This window comes from Hyperolius riggenbachi, chromosome 4, assembly GCF_040937935.1.
Source record: "Hyperolius riggenbachi isolate aHypRig1 chromosome 4, aHypRig1.pri, whole genome shotgun sequence".
In the NCBI taxonomy this organism is placed as follows: Eukaryota; Metazoa; Chordata; class Amphibia; order Anura; family Hyperoliidae; genus Hyperolius; species Hyperolius riggenbachi.
Window position 1 is genome coordinate 378,948,600 of NC_090649.1, and position 20,649 is coordinate 378,969,248.

A 20,649-nucleotide genomic window follows, 5' to 3' on the forward strand; every position below is an offset into this window, starting at 1 on the left:
TTGCAATATGTGCTGCTTTAGCTAAAAAGCACTAAAGCAGACCATCGATTTTCCTGCTTAATTTCAGGCAGATACAATCAGAGTGAATCTATGTGTCATGTCTAACCAATCAAATTCGGATAGATTTTGGCCTAAAATCGATAGGAAAGAACAGAAGTTTTAGGTTGTTTGAGGGCGGGGTAGGAGGAGTGGTTGATTGATGGGCAACGTGTTGCAATTTATCAGTCAGTGCAACTCTGCAGCTTGATTGATTTGTATTAGATTTCCTGCTACAAACTATTTAGAATCGATGTGCTAGTGGTAGGAATTAATAGACCCCACATATTACTGGGTTCACTTGTGCATTGTTATGGTAACGCCAGGTTGACACTCACGGTGCTAATGGGTTAGCGATCAAGGACAGTATCTCTCTGATTCCGATCAGAAGGGGATCAATCGTTTTTACAGCATGGGGTAGATATACAGTATGTGTATATGGGCATCTAATGTTTATTCAGCAGTGTGATTGTAAGAACAAGACTCCTCTTTGTTACTACACCTGGTGGATTCTGCCTTTTTAAACAAGCCCAAGCCAAAGAGTAACTGAAAAAAATAAATGTTATATGCACCCCTTTGATTAACATTAAACACCAGCAGGACTTTACACTTCCTTGCAGCACCCAGTGCCTGTCGGACTGGAATGTGGTATGCTGGAAAAGATGATTTCTGTAACATAGTTCTTAAAAAGGAACTCCAGTGAAAGTAATGTAATAAAAAGTGCTCAATTTTTACAATAATTATGTATAAATGATTTAGTCAGTGTTTCCTCATTGTAAAATTTTATCTCTCCCTGATTTAAGTCTGACATTTATCACATGGTGACATTTTTACTGCTGGCAGGTTATGTCACTGGAAGGAGATGCTGCTTGCATTTTTGGCAGTTGGAAACAGCTGTTATTTCACACAATGCAACACAGCTCCCACAGGGTGATGTCAGGACCTCAGTGCTGTGAGGCGCTGACATCACACTGTGGGAGGGGTTTCACCACAATATCAGCCATACAGAGCCCCCTGATGATCCGTTTGAGAAAAGGAATATATTTCTCGTGGGAAAGGGGGTATCAGCTACTGATTGGGATGAAGTTGAATGCTTGGTTACGGTTTCTACTCGCACTAGGTTCTCTGTCCTGCATTTTTGCAAGAACAGGAAGCAGAGAAAAATGCAAGTGACTGAGTTGGCAATATTTTTTATGGGTGGTTCACTCCAATCAGTTTTAGAAATGCACCTCTTTTATGTGTTCCGTGGACAAACCTGACATTTAGGATTTGTGTTGCTGTTCATCTGAGGCAGACTTGCTGTAGTTAGGGATGCGCTTCCAAGTGCTCATTCTGAATTTTGTTAGAAGTGGAAACTCTACACCTGCAGGTCACAACGGCGGGGAATGGGGGGTGGGACTCACTCTTGTCACCGCCTCTGGCCATTGTGCACTATGTCGTGCACCGCTACTCCAATACTTCCTCCTTCAAAGCCAGAAGGAGGAAGCGTCAAAGTTGTGTGGAACACAATGGCCAAATGCAGGGACAAGGGTGAGTTACATTGACACCCCCCACCACCTCTCTTCCCTTCCATTACTCAGGATGAGCACTGGGAAGCTCATCCCTTGCTGCAATGTTCCCTCCTATCATCCTCCCATTTTCTCTTTTTAAAGGTAGTGAACTGTATTTGAAAGTGTAGGAAACGGGAGGGTGATAGGCTGCAAGCCTGCCTCTTCCTGTCTGAACATTTGGCTTTAGCCAAAAGGTATGTGGATCCAGAATGAACATTTCTCTGTGCTTACCATAGATAGTTTTGCCTCCGGTCAAATGTACTTTAATGGGGATCCTTTGATCCAACATGTCTGATCAATTGATTTCCAATCATGTTTGAGCAGTTTATTTATCTACTGGGTTGTCAGGCGTGGTGGAAAATCACTATTCAGGTGGCAGGTGAAGGCTTTGATGGCTGTATGGTGTCAGCATTCTGATCAATATTCAGTTACTGCTAAAATCTAATTGAGATTTAGAGGACAAGTTGTTGTTTTTTTAGAATCAATGTCATCTACCCAATCGACTTTCGATCACTTGCCATATTGCACCAATATTGACCTGTATACGGCTAGCATTAGTTCATCATGCTCCATAGGCTACAGTGAGTGCTTGTGCAGAAGTGAATATGTGCGACCAAGGATTAAGATGACACGGGCCAATCGAAGCTTCCTCTTTCATTTTACTGAGGCTTGTTCTCACTAATTTAACTAGTCAAAACTGGTTGGCCTTCACAGAAATAAGCAACACATTCACTGTACATCATTCTGTGAAATCCTGTTAAATATTCCGGATATGGAAATGGCTTTCAAACATCATAAGCCTTGAATTGTGAACAATAAAATATGAATGATTATACTTGTTAACATAATTGTACCTAGGTTAATTATCTATATATTTGTAGCAATTGCGACTTTGTTTGTCAGCATATAATTGCTAATTCATACGATGTGACGATATGAAATGCGTTATTTATGTATAAAGCTTCACAACACATGGTATAATTGTACAGTTTTATTTTTATTGTCTCGTAGCTGGCAAATGTTCTGAATTATTATGTTGCAGAGTAATTTTGTTTGCGATTATGTTTTGAGAAACAAGGCACATTGCTGATTAGCTGAGTTAGAAACATTACCCTTGTACTACCTTACTAGCTGAAAATTCTGGTGTCTTATTCTGAAGGTGGATAAGACCTTCTGTAGCTGATCCCCTAAGCGTAGGGTGAGTGATGTAACATTAGCAATGCCTTGTGCTGCCCTGTATCTGAAGTACGTGTTCTGTGGCCAGAAGCATTAGAATTCAATAAAGATATATTCAACTCTTATTCAACTCTTGTTTGCAGCGTACCCATGCATATTTTTGTAATGGGCTCAAATCTCTTTTGTGTGAATGACACAGTCATGGAAATGTTGTTTTCTTTATGATTGCTAAGGTATCTGGAATGAAGTGATTAGACAGTGAAGGCCTGATAGGAAACAGGATTATACAGAGCCTATTGCTTTTTTGTCAGTGTCTGTGACTTTCTGAGGTAAAGTTTGTCTGACACTTAAATAGTAGTTATTTGTGTTTTTCCACTCAGAACCTATGAACACAGTATGACTGTTGATGATGTGTGTAGTCAGGCATTTATTGACAGTTAGGCCTTGTTCCCGCTATGCGCGCTGCCGTGTGCATTTCGGCAGCGCATAGGTTGTGCGACACGCAAGAACGTTAGCAGTGCATAGACAGCACTTTTGACGTTCAGACTGTAAGCGTTGCGCAGCAGTGTGATGCGCTATCGCACTGCTGCAGGCATTTTTGGCAAAGCGCACTGTAATGAATGGGATCAGCAGTGCAATGCAGATGCCGTGGGATCGCGTGCTTGCATTCCGAAAGCACGGCTGTCTGCATTGCCCAATAGGAACAAGGCCTAAGTGGAATTCCCATCTTGAGGTGGAAAATTGATTGTGTTGTAAATTTCTGACTCTTTTTATTGTTTTCTGTTAAAAGATTAGCAGGTGCCAGGGATCTCGTCCTCTTGTCTCTCTTCCTTTCCTGTAATGTGTAAATGTGGGTTTGTGCTTGTTTATGGAAAGATCTTTCACCAGTAATGCTGGGTACACACGTTACTTTTTTTGTGCCATTTTCCGACCCAATAGTTTTTCTCTTATCTTTGCTCGTTTTTCTTATATTTTTCCATTCACTTGTATGAGAAATCAAGAGCCAAATTGATCGGTAATATCGGACATGAGGGATTTTATCAATTGGATCTATCTATCGTATGGAAAATCGTACCGTGTGTACCCAGCATAAGTCATTTGATGATTTCTTTGTTCTCAGATGTCTGTTGTCAGGTTTATTTGATTTGCCCAAAAGGGATCCTCTGTCAGGAAAAACAAGTTGGAGAGATTTTGTCTCAGTTACTTCTGGCATATGATCGGCCAGTGATGGCTAACCGTGGCACTCCAGCTGTGACAAAACTACAAATCTGATCATGTCTTTGCCTCCTCAAGTTATGCTTAGAGCTGTCAGAGTATTGCAATGCCTCATGGGACTTGTAGATCCAGCACAGCTGGAGTGCCAAGGTTAGCCATCAATGTGATAGCCTGACACTGTGTGCATGCAGTGTGTAGTTTTATTTGGTCACTTTTTATTTTGCAGTGCGTTATCATGCCTGATGTCATGCATCAGTTAGGATACGGTAAAATTGAGCCCTAATTGCGGCTATTAGTGTAGACAAGATTTATTGTCTAATATCTAAAGGTGCAAGATGGTAGACAATGTTACTGACACATATCAGGAGCATAGTGTTTACCTGATCTACCACAAATTGTATAGTGTGTACAGAGCTTTGTTCTGTTTATTTATCTTGGAAAAAAACAGTGTGCAATAGACGAAAGCCAGTGATGTTGAGAATTAATTGGCTTGATTTTCCAAATTAGACCCGTATTGATTTGTTACAGTGACATGTCCTCTGAAAAAAGTTACAGGCGATTGCAGAAAACAGAAAACAAGGCTCTGTAAAATGCTATTCTACATGCAAATACTGCCATTATTATTACATTTATTATACTATAATTGAATAATGACATGTCTGTATTTTCTATTACTTCCAATATGGGTAGATTGTCTCCCCAGATACCACTCACTGCACATAAACTGAATCTCCATGTGTGTCGGAGGCAATCAGATACGCTGGGGCCAGCCTCACTGATAGTGATATTTTGCTGTGGGTAATTCTGGTTATTGCCTATGGTAATTATGGGAGTGTTTTCTGGCAGTGGCATCTTTATAACTCTGTACTCCTGGAATTGGGATTGAGTTCCCTCCGCTCTTCAGAGCTAATGAGATCCATGCTGTGAACTCACCAAGTGTTTGTTTATAATGATAGGCTCACATTTGGTGTAGCACTCTCATTTGCATGACAAAATGTGTTGCCTATCACATCATGACTGGAATCAGCCTCCCCTGGAACTTTGATACCAGGAATGTTGTGTAGATTACTGTAAGCACAACTAATGGGCACAGTATGGAATTCTCTTTGTATAACTCGTGCTGAGGAATACATTCCGACATTTCCTTGGTTTGTTTCATCAGTTAGGTATGTGCTTTTATCACATTCTTTTCTTGATGTTTGTCAATGATTCGCCTCCTGGATTTGTAGCTGTCTTTTTTTGTGTTAGTATCCAGGCTGCTGCCAGTATGTAATGTAAAGAAATGCGTAATGCACTCATTCCACCTCTGTCATTTTACCTTTCCCCATAATAGACAACACTTGAGCTGTAGCATTGATTGAGAATCACAGTAATGTTATTTTCATCAGAAAGGCTACCTAGCATGAATTGACATCTGGGAAATAAGGTTCTTGATAAGTAATACACTTTGAACATAACAGAATGTAGGTCACAAGCTGAATGGAGCTCTCAATACTTCATTGTATATAAATCTCCATTTTTCTCCTGAACAATGTTGAACAATACTGCCAGATAATTAACTATCTCCCACTTGCTTTGTAATAGATCTCTGATAGAGAGACTAAGCCTCATACACACGCTAGATGAAACTTGTCTGAGACGGCCGATAATGCTGCCTCTGCCCAGAATCCAGTGTGTGTACAGCAGTATTAAGCCGCTTGGCTAACCTTGCAAATTAAAGATGTTGGGTCCCCAGTTCCAATCCGATTTTGTATGCTCTCCCTGTGTCTGTGTGGGTTTCCTCCAGGCACTCCGGTTTCCTCCAACATCCCATAAACAGACAGATAAATTAATTGGCTTATTCTCAAATTGGCCATAGACTAGAGTGGTAGGGATTAGATTGTGAGCTCATCTAAAGGACAGTTCATGACATGAATATGTACTCTGTAAAGCGTTGTGGAATACGTCGGTGCTATATACAAAGTATATACAAAGCAGTAAATAGAAAGTAATAATAATGCCTACAAAACAATTAACTAAAAGTAACTGGAATGAGTCATAGCCAGTTTAGATTGTCGAGGGAACTGTAGCTCCTGGACAAGGTTTTTAAACACGTCTAATTAAACATCCCCTGGAGAATTAACCAGGGCTTTGGAGTCGGTACAAAAATCATCCAATTCCGACTCCAACTCCTCAGTTTATGAAACCTCCAACTCTGACTCCAGGTACCCAAAATAGCTCTGACTCCTCAACTGTGACTCCTTAGTCTAAAACTTCCCAGCACTGCGGACTTGGTACAAAAATCATGCGACTCCGACTCCCGACTCAGACTCCTCAGATTATGAAAACTCCGACTCCAGGTACCCAAAATTGCTCAGACTCCTTGACTCTGACTCCACAGCCCTCCACAGCAACTGGCTGTGCCTTGTGCCATATAGATGCTTTTATCAATTTTAACTTTCAGGAAAAAAATTATATATATAAAAATATATATGTGTATGTATATATATATATATATATATATATATATATATATATATATATATACTATTTTGTTAGTAAAATTTCACTCTTGTTCAAAAAAAAAGCTGTAAACAGTCCAATTATTATGTCACTTTGCTACAGTGATGTGAAAAAGTATTTGCCCCCTTCCTGATTTCTTATTCTTTTGCATGTTTGTCACACTTAAATGTTTCTGCACATCAAAAACCGTTAACTATTGGTCAAAGTTAACATAATCGAACACAAAATGCAGTTTTAAATGATGGTTTTTATTATTTAGTGAGAAAAAAACTCAAAACCTACATGGCCCTATGTGAAAAAGAAATTGCCCCCTGAACCTAATAACTGGTTGGGCCACCCTTAGCAGCAATAACTGCAATCAAACGTTTGCGATAACTTGCAACGAGTCTTTTACAGTGCTCTGGAGGAATTTTGGCCCACTCAACTTTGCAGAATTGTTGTAATTCAGCTTTATTTGAGGGTTTTCTAGCATGAACTGCCTTTTTAAGGTCATGCCACAACATCTCAATAGGATTCAGGTTAGGACTTTGACTAGGCCACTCCAAAGTCTTCATTTTGTTTTTCTTCAGCCATTCAGAGGTGCATTTGCTGGTGTGTTTTGGGTCATTGTCCTGCTGCAGCACCCAAGATCGCTTCAGCTTGAGTTGACGAACAGATGGCCGGACATTCTCCTTCAGGATTTTTTGGTAGACAGTAGAATTCATGGTTCCATCTATCACAGCAAGCCTTCCAGGTCCTGAAGCAGCAAAACAACCCCAGACCATCACACTACCACCACCATATTTTACTGTTGGTATGATGTTCTTTTGCTGAAATGCTGTGTTACTTCTACGCCAGATGTAACGGGACACGCACCTTCCAAAAAGTTCAACTTTTGTCTCGTCGGTCCACAAGGTATTTTCCCAAAAGTCTTGGCAATCATTGAGATGTTTTTTTAGCAAAATTGAGACGAGCCTTGTTAATGTTCTTTTTGCTTAAAAGTGGTTTGCGCCTTGGATATCTGCCATGCAGGCCATTTTTGCCCAGTCTCTTTCTTATGCTGGGGTCGTGAACACTGACCTTAATTGAGACAAGTGAGACCTGCAGTTCTTTAGATGTTGTCCTGGGGTCTTTTGTGGCCTCTCGGATGAGTTTTCTCTGCGCTCTTACGGTAATTTTGGTCGGCCGGCCACTCCTGGGAAGGTTCATCACTGTTCCATGTTTTTGCCATTTGTGGATAATGGCTCTCACTGTGGTTCGCTGGAGTCCCAAAGCTTTAGAAGTGGCTTTATAACCTTTACCAGACTGATAGATCTCAATTACTTTTGTTCTCATTTGTTCCTGAATTTCTTTAGATCTTGGCATAATGTCTAGCTTTTGAGGTGCTTTTGGTCTACTTCTCTGTGTCAGATAGCTCCTATTTAAGTGATTTCTTGATTGAAACAGGTGTGGCAGTAATCAGGCCTGGGGGTGACTACAGAAATTGAACTCAGGTGTGATAAACCACAGTTAAATTATTTTTTAACAAGGGGGGCAATCACTTTTTCACACAGGGCCATGAAGATCTGGAGTTTTTTCTCTCACTAAATAATAAAAACCATCATTTAAAACTGCATTTTGTGTTCAATTATGTTATCTTTGACTAATAGTTAACGGTTTTTGATGAGCAGAAACATTTAAGTGTGACAAACATGCAAAAGAATAAGAAATCAGGAAGGGGGCAAATCGTTTTTCACATCACTGTACATTCTATGTCCATATTCAAACACACCAACTCCAAGTAGTTTCTTAAAAGAAAATGACAGATGTGAGTGTCACAACTGTTCTGTGCAATTAATTACTTATGGAGGAGTATGGGAATGTTTAGCCAGTTTATACTCCAGACAGTATTGTCACCTTGCAGGCAAAAAAGTTCAATAGGAGTCTTCTGTGACATAAGAAGTTCTGTCAGTTTTGAAAACGCAAGTGTGACATCAGATTGAATTTAATTATTCAATTAAGAGTGGTTTAGTACTGATATGTTCATAGAATTACTTTGTTTTTATTTATTTATACCTAAACTAGTAGACCTAAGCCCATTTCAAAACGGGCTCTAGGTCTGTGTTGAAACCCCGCCTCCCTCCCCTCTCCTCCACTCCCTTCCCCTGCCTTCCCTCTCACTCTCCCCGTGACCGCCGCAGTCACCGCACGTCGCCCGCACGTCGCCTGCCGCACGCACCAACCACAGGCACGCCCTCCGCCCCCGGCCCGCCAGTCCTCCCTCAGCTTTCCTCAGTCTCTGCGTCCCTCCCTGCACATGCGCAGTAGCGCAAAACACGGGGCACACACACCGGAAGTGCAGGGATGGGACGCAGAGACATTAGGGTTTTATTATAGAGGATTTCTCTTTGAAAGGGATGTGACTAGTAGACAGGACTTCCATATAGTCCTTCCTGTTTTCCTTATAGTAGAAATGGGAAAATGTTATCTATTACGGTCTACATATTTTGAGGTGACATTTGCATGAACCAAGCATTATGCAGTTTACATAACATAATTGCAAAAATGTTCCAGCTATATTCTGGGCTTAAAGAATAGCAATCTTGGTGCCAGGAAATGTGTTTACTACAGTAGATTGGTGGTATTCGTGGGAAAAAGGATAACCGAATGGGATTCCATGATGAACATCAAAGAAAATAACATGAATCTGAACTGGTAATATCAGTCATGGAGTGAGAAGCCCACTTATCTGAAAAGTGCTATTTATCAATGTTAATATTTTATCAGACACTGTGAAAGATGTAGAATGCATTTTGTCAGGGGATGCGGAATTCATGGCATGAAGAGGGCTATTTCTGTACTTAAATATTGTCTTATCATTAGCAGGAGTAACTTTAATAACTTCCCACATTTTCTAACAGCTTCACTAGTTTGAGCATCATTTGCAATCTTACATTTAACACTCAACACCTTCAGACTTTCGTTTCTCGCACTCATTTAAAAGTATTTTGGCAAAGAATTGTAAGCATTGAGACATCAGGAGCAAAAGTAAATTAATCTCATGGGGAATCCATTCATTAATATCTGTATGTTGGACTTTAATATGAAGAACACTTCCAAGGTTATTTCTGGATTTCATTTCAGTTTGCATCCGTCTAAATTAACCAGTCAAGCAAGAAAAAAATGAATCTAATAAAATGTGTTCACAATGGCCTGCATTCAGTTCATTTTTTCTTCTATATTTCTCCTAGGTTATATTTTTACACCTTATCAATAAAATGCCTTATAAAGTAAACCTGATATGGCATGTGTGGCCCAGTTACTTACCCAGGGCTTCCTCCAGCCCCATGAGGTGCTTGAAGTCCCTCGACTTAAAACTCCCGGTAATCAGGCCGGCAACGCTCTTCTGCTCATACGCTGGCTCGGCATCTCCCATCACGGCTGTGCAGGCATCTTCCATCACGCTCCCGTATCCAGGAGCATTATGCTCCTGCGCAGTAGTACAGACTGCTCCTGCAAATGGGAGCATGACAGGGGCGCGTGCCTGGTTGAGCCGTACATACGATGAAGACCACGACTGGTGGTGACTGACCCGATTACCGGGAGGACTTCTAAGAGAATGGAGTGGCCAGGGAGGATGTTGAGGGACTCCAAGTACCTCATAGGGCTGGAGGAAGTCCCGGGTAAGTATAAATTGGGCCACACGCACTATCTCAGGTACACTTTAACCCCATTCACAAACTGGAAGTACATACATACGTGTACAGTTTGAGCCTTACTTTTTCCATTCGGACATAGAGGCACATCCTGAAAATCTGCAGTGGGTGGGGGTGGCTGCAATTTGTTCACGTTGGGACTTACACAATGGGGATTGGTGGATGGGAACATGAACCAATCGTAGTGCCTCTAATATGAATGAACGTGGAACAGGAGACATGTTCATTTATAAAAATGTAAGACAAAAATCATTGTAAAAAAAAATGATCAAACATTTCCTGGTAACCTAGGATAGTGTTTATTGCCATCTAATAGCCAAAAACTAAAATAAACATTTATAAAAAATAAATGCACTATAGTTAGTAACCCAATTCTAACTGCCCCCCCCCCCCCCCCCCTAGTTACCAAAATATAACACTTGTAAAAAAAAAAAAAAAAAACACTTGTAACAAAAAAAACCAAAGTGACAGCAGTTGAAGAAAAAATACATAAATATTTACTTTAGGGACTCAGCTTTTTTAATATGTACTGTATGTTATGAGGGTATATTACTGTTATTTTTTTTATTTTTGCAAATAAGGGTCTGTAATTAGTGATATAGTATATACAAACACAAAATAGAAAAAATACACTTGTATTTCCAAATAAATATTGTCACTATTCATTGTACTAGGTGCATAATTTAAACTTTGTAAAAACTGGAACAAGTGGGCAAATAAAATGTGTGGGTTTTATTTACAGTGGCATTGTTTATTTTAAAACTAAAGGCTATGGAATGTAATTACTGAAAAAAAATATCACCCACAAAAACCCTAATTTGTGGCGAAATAAACAAGATACAGATCATTTAGGTGTGATAAGTAGTGATAAAGTTATTGGCGAATAAATGAGAGGAGTGCTTGTATCCATAAGGTGAAACAAAACCCTTGAGCTGAAGTGGTTGAGCCGCCAACAAGCAGGCAATTTCTCAGAATAATGAGAGTTCTTTTTCACCTATTTTTTGGTGCTTTTTTAATTGCAAAGTGTTGAAATGTTATTGGACTGGGCCCCATGTGTCTTGGATTACCTGTATAGATCGTGAAATAGGTGCAAATAATTCCAGCTTGCATGTAAATTAAATGCAGGGTACATTTTGCTTGCAATTTTAACAATCAAATTTATGTTTCTGTGATAGGCTGTATTGACATTATAATATGTTGGTAAAATTGTGAAGCTGGGAATTACTTCTTCTATATTAAACATTCAGTATATACACCTTAAATTCAAGTGTCATCCTGATTGTTCACAGCCTTGCCGTGTGTCTAGACTTGAGAACTAATAATATATAACAAAAGCTAAGTATACAATAAAATAGTATTGAGAACAGCTTCAGTTGGCAGCCCGCCATATTATTGTGATGAAGATCAGGCCTTGAAAAAGAGACCCTATGTGACCTCAAAATGTTGTCATTGTTTAATTCACTACAATAAAAGTTAATACCATTAATTAAGGAGGGGCCAGCTTGTACTCAATGGACTTGTGATAGGAGTGGCATCATCCACTCCATTCAGCCCGAGCACTCCACTTTATGAGACTGTTGGCTTAATGTCAGGGGTGCAGGTTTACCATGTTTTTGTTTTGCTACTTTTGTCTATATGAGGGCGTTTATGAAGCCTGGACGGTACAAGGAATGCATGTTAAGAGAAACCACCTAGAGAAAGCCAAGTTATGTGGAGAAAGAAAAGGTCAGCAGAGTGGCAGGGAAAGGGAGTGATTGGTTTGCTGCATCTATCCAGTGGAGAGCATTTTTCTAGGTCCTGTTCTCTCTACCATACTTACCGACAGGTTTTGGGCTAGCCCATCTTCTCATAGGGTGTTTCTCAGGGTTTTTTTTATTTTTAAAAGCACTTAGTGAATGGCAGTTGCTCCGTCCAACTGGCAAAATAGTGTGCAGAGAGCAGGGAGGCTGGCCAGCATCTTTGTATTAATCATTTTCAGGGAATGTCTTTATAAAGAATAAAGGCCATGCTGAGAATCCCCCACGAAGAGATGGACTGGCCCAAAACCTGACGGTAATGTCAGATTTCTACTACCCACTGTAAGTGACAGCAGCATAGGAGAAAAGTAATTTATGGCTCATTTTACTCTGGGAGAAATGTACTTCTTATTTGTTTGTGTTTTTCGCAACAGTTTATCTTTAAGTAAGATGAGCTGTAAACTCGGGGTCTCACTTTATTGATAAGCCTTTTTCATACCTAAGACTACAGTTTTTGTAATCTTTTGGGGTCTTAATGTTTGATCATACTTACAGTATACCCGTCTTATAAGACATTATGGCCCATTTTCTATTAACCTTCCTCCTGAGTTGTCTCCAAGGAGATATGTTCAGTCCTTACCAATAAAACACCTTGAAAGCTTCCAGCATGCAAGAAAATACTCAAAACAAGTTTGATATTACTTGCAATCTACTTTTTTTTTGTAAACTAATTTTATAGAACTTTGCATACCAATAACAATCCTGTGGTAAATTATGATAATACAGTATGCATTGTGCTTATCTGTTCACAAATACTCCAGATGAACAATCCCTCAACCCTTCCTTCATCCCTCCCACCCTCCCTTCCTTGTCACTATCCTACTTCAGGAATATACATGTGGGAAATCTAATAGGAAGAAGTCCTCAGTAACCACAGAGAAAACACTTGAATTCTGAGCTTGCCCAGTTCGCCCAGTAGATATTTATTTGCATATCAGGATGTGTACTGGAATGGTCACAGCTTGTATTTTTAAATTTTAGCACTTTAGCAATTGCAGTGCACTGATAAGTTTATTTTTTTTTATAAGATGAAAAATTATCTCCTGGGAGAAAACTCAGGAGAAAAAGTTAATTGGATAAGGGCCTATTTACTTCATGGTTAGACTTACATACATGTTTGACAGACATTTTAGCTTTCCCTGCATAACCTAAAATTCAGATTTTTACTAAACATCTGTTACCTTTTATTAGCGTGTGCAATAAAAAAAGTGGTGTACACAAATTACCTATAGGGACTTGCTTTAATTTTTATCTATCTTGTATTGAAATTTTAAGTACAGGGTGGGACATTTATATGGATACACCTTAATAAAATGGGAATGGTTGATGATATTAACTTCCTGTTTGTGGCACATTAGTATATGTGAGGGGGGAAGCTTTTCAAGATGGGTGGTGACCATGGTGGCCATTTTGAATCCAACTTTTGTTTTTTCAATAGGAAGAGGGTCATGTGACACATCAAACTAATTGGGAATTTCACAAGAAAAATAATGGTGTGCTTGGTTTTAGTGTAAATTTATTCTTTCATGAGTTATTTACAAGTTTCTGACCACTTATAAAATGTGTTCAATGTGCTGCCCATTGTGTTGGATTGTCAATGCAACCCTCTTCACACACTAATAGCAACGCCACAGGAGAAATGCTAGCACAGACTTCCAGTATCCGTAGATTCAGGTGCTGCACATCTCGTATCTTCACAGCATAGACAATTGCCTTCAGATGACCCCCAAAGATAAAAGTCTAAGGAGGTCAGATCAGGAGACCTTGGGGGCCATTCAACTGGCCCACGATGACCAATCCACTTTCCAGGAAACTGTTCATCTAGGAATGCTCGGACCTGACACCCATAATGTGGTGGTCCACCATCTTGCTGGAAAAAGTCAGGGAACATGCCAGCTTCAGTGCATTCAATTCAACTCAATTCACTTTATTGTCATTGTGTAACACAACGAAATTACTTTTCATGACAACCCCACAGTGCATATACGGAACATAGTGATAGTAACAAGGAAGAGAAGAAATTATACAAGTATGCCAGGTAATACAGATATTTAAACAATTTGTACACAGTGTTAATTATTTCAGACAGGATTCAGAGTTCATCAAGTTTATGGTGGATGGGAAAAAGCTGTCTTTCAGTCTGTTTGTGTGTGTGCGGATTGATCTAAAACGTTTACCTGATGGAAGGAGCTTATACAAGGCATTTCCAGGGCGAGTGTTGTCCTTGATAATGTTTTTGGCCCTTCTCACGCTGCGAGTATTATACAAGAGTTCCAGTGATGGTAGTTCAGTTCCAATAATGGCTTCTGCTGTTTTAACAACTCGCTGCAGGGCTTCTCGAGTAGCCTTGGTGCAGCTGTTGTACCAGGCTGTCATGCAATTGGTCAGAACGCTTTCTACTTTCTATAGTGCATCTGTAGAAATTAATCAGCAGCTTCTGTGGGAGGTAAGCGCTCCTTAGTTTTCTCAAAAAGTAGAGGCGTTGTTGTGCTTTGCCAGTTAGAGCTAAAGCATTGTCAGCCCAGGACAGGTTCTCAGCGATGGTGACTCCCAAAAATTTGAAGCTTGAAACTCTCTCCACAGCCTCTGCATTGATCATTAGCAGTAGGTGAGTCGTCTTTTTGGTGGTCCTAAAGTCCAGAATAGTTTCTTTGGTCTTCTTTGCATTTAATAACAGGTTGTTAATGTTGCACCATGCAGTCAGGTTTCTAACTTCTTCTCTGTATGCAGCTTCCTCATTGTCTGATATAAGCCCAATGACAGTCATGTCATCTGCAAATTTAACAATTATGTTTGAGGTATGGATAGGCTGGCAGTCAGGGGTGAAAAGTGCATAGAGGAGAGGGCTTAATACACAGCCATGTGGCACGCCAGTGCTCAGGGTAAGGGTGGAGGATGTCTGTTTTCCTAGTCTGACAGTTTGAGGGCGATTAGTAAGGAAGTCCAATAACCAAGTACATATGAAGGGAGCAAGACCTAGTGCATGGAGTTTGTTAGTCAGCTGGCTAGGTACAATGGTGTTCAATGCTGAGCTGTAGTCAACAAAGAGTATCCTAACATAGGAGTTGGGTTTTTCTAGGTGTGATAGGGCAGCATGGAAAGCTACACAGATGGCGTCCTCAGTCGATCTATTTGTTCGCTAAGCAAACTGGTGTTGATCTAAATTTGCTGGGATGGAGGCCTTGATGTGTGTGGCTACCAGTCGTTCAAAGCACTTGGCGATGACAGGGGTTAGAGCAACTGGTTGGTAATCATTAAAACAGGTTATCCTAGGACTTTTTTGGAACTGGCACAATGGTTGTGGATTTAAGGCATGAGGGGATGATACCCAAGAACAGAGAGAGGTTGAATATTTGTGTAAAAACTTTCGCTGGTTGACCAGCACGGGCCTGGAGCACACGTCCTTGCACACCATCAGGACCTGCAGCTTTCCTGGTGTTGATATTTGTGAGTGCTTGCTGCACTTCATGTATGTGAAGGATTAAAGGCTGTGAGTCTGTAGTGGGCCCAAAGTTGACTGGAGGCCGATTGTTGTCTTTTTCAAATCTAGCAAAGAAGTTGTTAAGTTCCTCTGCTAGGCAGGGGTTGTTATTGTCCAGTGTATATTGAGTGCTATTCCTCTTTTTGTAATCTGTGAATCGTTGAATGCTTTGCCACATCCCCTTTGGGTTTGAGTCATTTTCAAAGTTTTCCTCAATCCTTTGTTTGTATTTAAGTTTTGCATTTCGTATGCCTTTTTTCAGACTTGCTCTGGCTGAAGAATATGCTTCTTTGTCCTGTATTTTAAAAGCTTTGTTCTTATTCCTTAGGAGTTCCTTAAGTTCTTTTGTTATCCATGGTTTATGATTTTGGTAAACCGTAACTCTTTTGTTGACTGTGATGGTGTCCACACAGAAATTAACATATGACAATATAGAGGAAGTACACGTCTCCAGGTCTGTTTCATGAAAGAAAATATTCCAATCTGTATTTTCAAAGCAATCTTGGAGCTGAGAGACAGCAGTCTCAGGCCAGACTTTAACAGACTTGCTAATTGGTTTAGCAGTGTTGATAATGGCTTTGTATGCAGGAATAAAAAACAAAGATAGATCGTCAGACTGTCCCAGTGGGGAGCGTGGGGTGATCTTATAGGCACCTTTTATGTTTGTATAGACATGGTCCAAGGTGTTTTCTCTGGTTTTACAGTCCACTTGCTGATAAAATCTGGGAAATACCTTTTTAAAGGGAAGGTTCAGGGAAACCTTTAAAAAAATAAAAATCCCTATCCACTTACCTGGGGCTTCCTCCAGCCCGTGGCAGGCAGGAGGTGCCTGCCATCGGACGTCCTCCGGGCTGTACTGCGCATGCGCAGAACTACTGCGCCTGCGCAGTACAGCCCGGAGGACGTCTGATGACGTCAGCGCGCCCGCGTGGGACGCAGAAGAGCCCGTCCTTGGAGCGCAGAAGAGCCCGACCTGGCAGCCGGCCTGGCCAGGTCGGGTCGGCCACCGAAGAAGACCGGAAGCCTCTGGAGCGGCGGCGAGGGCACCTCCTGCCTGCCACGGGCTGGAGGAAGCCCCAGGTAAGTGGATAGGGATTTTTATTTTTTTAAAGGTTTCCCTGAACCTTCCTTTTAAGATTTGCTTGGTTAAAATCTCCAGCAATGATAAAAATTGCATCAGGGTGTAAATTCTGTTGCTTACTAATGATATCAAACAGTTGTTCATTTGCTGACTTAGTATTGGCATGAGGTGGAATGTACACTGCCATAATTATAATAGCTGTATGTTCCCTGGGTAGGTAAAACGGTCGACATCTCAGCATTAGATATTCCACATCAGGTGAACAAGACTTGTTGATTATGGTTACGTTAGTGCACCAAACATTATTGATATAAACACATAGTCCTCCACCTGTTTTCTTTCCAGAATCATGCGTTCGGTCAGCACGGTGAAGCGTGTGACCTGCAAGCTCAACTGCAGCGTCTGGTATGGAAGGGTCCAGCCATGTCTCCGAAAAAATCAAAAGGCAACAGTCTCTCATAGTTTTATACGTGGAGATATCCAGTCGGAGCTCATCCATTTTATTTGCGAGGGATCTCACATTTGCAAGAAGTGCGCTCGGAAGAAGGGTTTTATGTGGAGTAGCTCTCAGTCTAGTTAGCAGTTCTGATCGCTTACCTCTCTTTTGTTTCCTCTTGCTTCGCTTTCTGCCTCGTCTATTTCCGAGGATAGCAGTGGTTAACGAAAGTCCCGGTGATCTTAGAATCTCCTGCGGTATTGATTCCGTGTTAAAGTAATCTCCTGTGCTGCTTGATCCGATCTGTAGAAGCTCCTGGCGATTGTAGTGGATGCTTGCTTTTGCTTGTGAGGCGGTGAAAGTCAGTAGGAAGAAAATTAATAGAAGAGAGCACCTATGTGGGTAACATGAAGCCGCTGCGTCTGTGTGCGCCGCCATTGTACTTGGTCTGTGCTGCAGATGATGGTTCATGCTGCAGATGATGCTGATCTCCAGAAGGGAGAGAGAGCAGAGAGATGTTACCTGCTTCACAGTCACAGCCAAATGAGGGAAACGCATCATAATGTAGCAATTTTGCATATCCAGTGGCCTTGAGGTTTCCATTGATGAAGAATGTCCCCACTATCTTTGTACCCTATATACCACACCATACCATCATTTTTTTTCCAACAGTCTTGGAGGGATCTATCCAATGTGGGTTAGTTTTAGACCAATAGCAGTGATTTTGTTTAACTTCACCATTCACATAAAAGTTTTCTAAACAAAATCTTCTGCGTAAACTTAGGGTCCTGTTCCAATTTTTGTTTTGCCCATTCTGCAAATTCAGTGCGCCGATCTGGGTCATCCTCGTTGAGATGCTGCAGTAGCTGGAGTTTGTAAGGGTGCCATTTGTGAGTAGCTAATATCCACCGAAGGGATGTTCGACTAATGCCACTCTCCAGTGACATGCGATGAGTGCTACGCTGTGGGCTGAATGAAGCTAGGACAGCCACTGATGTTTCTTCATTAGTGACAGATTTCATGCGTCCACATTTTGGCAAATCCAACACTGAACCAGTTTCACAAAACTTAGCAAGTAGTTTGCTAACTGTAGCATGGGAGATGGGTGCTCTCGTAGGGTGTCTTGCATTGAAATCTGCTGCAATGACCCGGATACTGCGTTCACCAGACACCAACACAATTTCTATCCGCTCCTGACGTGTTAATCTTAGTGACATGTCAATGGCTGTAAACGAAGAGAAAGTTGGATTCAAAATAGCCGACTTCAAAATGGCCGCCATGGTCACCACCCATCTTGAAAAGTTTCCCCCCTCACATATACTAATGTGCCACAAACAGGAAGTTAATATCACCAATCATTCCCATTTTATTAAGGTGTATCCATATAAATCGCCCACCCTGTATTTTATGGTCTCAGTTTATAAGGTAACATGTCTATGTCAAATCTATAATCAGTAGGCTTTTTGGCAGTGCCTTTACTCCTAATATGGTAGTACTTCTTTAACATGATAGGTCCCTTGCTAATGATAGTGTCAGAATAGTGATTTGGTAGACATTGTTTGTCTTTAGGTGTACCGTCTGTGTTTTTGCAAATAAATTCCTCAAAAACAAAAAAAAAAATCTTTTAGGCACATTGATGTCATAAAGTGCAATGGAATGATTTTTCAATTGTTGAATTTCTAAGTGTTCCATCGTGCCAGAAACTTGAATGCTAATGTGTCTCTCTATTGTGTTTTAGGATATTCAGGCAGAAATAGACGCCCATAATGACATTTTCAAGAGCATTGATGGGAACAGACAAAAGATGGTGAAGGCTTTAGGAAATTCTGAGGAGGCAGCATTACTTCAACACAGACTAGATGATATGAATCAACGCTGGAGTGAGTTGAAGGCCAAATCAACCAACATCAGGTAAAAACTGTAGCTTTGAAATAATATGACAAAAAAATATAGTATTTTGTTGCTTTAAACTAGAACATAAAAAAACTGAAATCTAGTTGTTTTTACAATGCAGTGTAGCACAGCCAAATGCATTGTGCTGAAGAGAGTATATATACTGCACTACAGGCATCATCTGCATGCTGCACTGCTTTAACCACTTGAGGACCACAGTGGTAAACCCCCCTAAAGACCAGGCTAATTTTTACTAAAATGGCCACTGCAGCTTTAAGGCCAAGCTGCAGGGCCGAACAACACAGCACAGGAGTGACCCCCCCCCCCCTTTTCCCCCCACCAACAGAGCTCTCTGTTGGTGGGGTCTGATCACCCCCCAGTTGCTTATTTTTTTCTAAATAAATATTTGTGTGTGTGCTTTTGTATTATTTTTTAAGGTTTTCCCCCTCCCTCCCCCCAGCCGGCCAATCCTGGCGATCGGCTGTCATAGGCTCCTGCCTATGATAGCCGATCGCTCTCTTGTTCCCCAGGGGGACAGCCGTGACTGAAGAGGGGGCGGAGCTCCGCCCCCCCCCCCCCCCCCCCGAGAAGGAGATGCGCGCGCGATCTTCAGTAGCCGGCTCCAGGACCTGACGCCAATTGGCGTTAGGCGGTCCTGGGGCTGCCACCATGACCACGCCCATTGTCGTGGAGCGGTCTTAGAGTAGTTAAGCTGATTTCTTTAAAAAAAACAAACATCCAACATGAAATAATTTCTAGAGTCCATGGTAGATACATTTATTTTAATCATAGACAGTGTCTTTTTCCCCAGTCATGTGGACTTCCATCTTGCTTCTTCTGCATCGCTTGGTTTTTGGGGCCATGCCCTCCACCCATAACATCTGTCACAGGTAGTGACCCTGGTGAGTCACCATGTGTGACAAAAGCATGTTATTGCGTATGCTTGTACAATGGTGGGGACCACAGCTACAAATCCTCACGCAGCCTCCCAGCAGCACAGGAGCTGGCCAGTATTATAGGCTATAGACTCTACAACAGGGGTCTCAAACTCAATTTACGTGGGGGCCGCAGGAGGCAAAGTCAGGATGAACCTGGGCCGCTTAAGGGATTTCACAAAAAAAGTCCTCAAATGTCATTAACAGTTTTAATTATTTCTTCTGAACATGAAGTGTCCTACCTTATAGTTCGCTTCAGTGCTTCCATTACAAGTAATCTGCCGTGTACCCGGCGCAAAACGAGGGCTGCAGAGCCCCCAAATCGCCCAGGGGACAATCCGCTGGCATTTCCTGGAAGGGGCAGAGCTTTCAGCTTCAGCTCTGCCCCTCCTGACATCAATCGCGGCGGATCGCCGCCTCTGCCCGCCCCCCTCACTCTCCCTAAACAGAGAGGGGCGGAGAGAGGCGGCGATCCGTGCGGCCCCCGTTTAGCCGCAGGATAGCGGCGTTTTAGCAGGGGCACACATGCCCCTGCTGAATATAAGCTCTGAAGCAAGATTTATTCTCGCTTCAGAGTCTCTTTAAGTATTTACAATCAGAATTGCGATCAATATTACCATCAAAACAATGATCCGTATTGTTGGTTTTTGGTGAGTTGATCAAATGCAATATTGATCAGCATTTTAATTAAATGCAAAATTGTATAATGTATTGCCAGCTTTACTCTTTTTCTTTTATGCTAGCCAATAAATGGTATTATCCAGTCAGTACTATACATGAGTGAGATCCCGTTACCTAAAGCTCTAAGCACTCTTTGCATTTGCTTATATAAGTGCGTGTCTAAGACATAATAAATGGGTTTTATGCTATTATT

General features: G+C 41.3%; 1 protein-coding gene across 13 annotated transcripts in view; it reads left to right on the top strand.

The window, feature by feature from the left end:
* UTRN (utrophin) overlaps window positions 1-20,649 on the top strand; it is an 863,547-nt gene that overhangs the window by 571,574 nt on the left and 271,324 nt on the right. For 11 of the 13 annotated variants that reach the window (XM_068232090.1, XM_068232089.1, XM_068232092.1 and 8 more), the window contains one exon: window positions 18,686-18,858. In XM_068232090.1, the coding sequence (XP_068088191.1) occupies window positions 18,686-18,858 (173 nt within the window). Of the gene's footprint in view, window positions 1-12,080; window positions 12,232-18,685; window positions 18,859-20,649 lie in introns of those variants that run through there. The other 2 variants (XM_068232100.1, XM_068232102.1) reach the window with 2 other exon arrangements.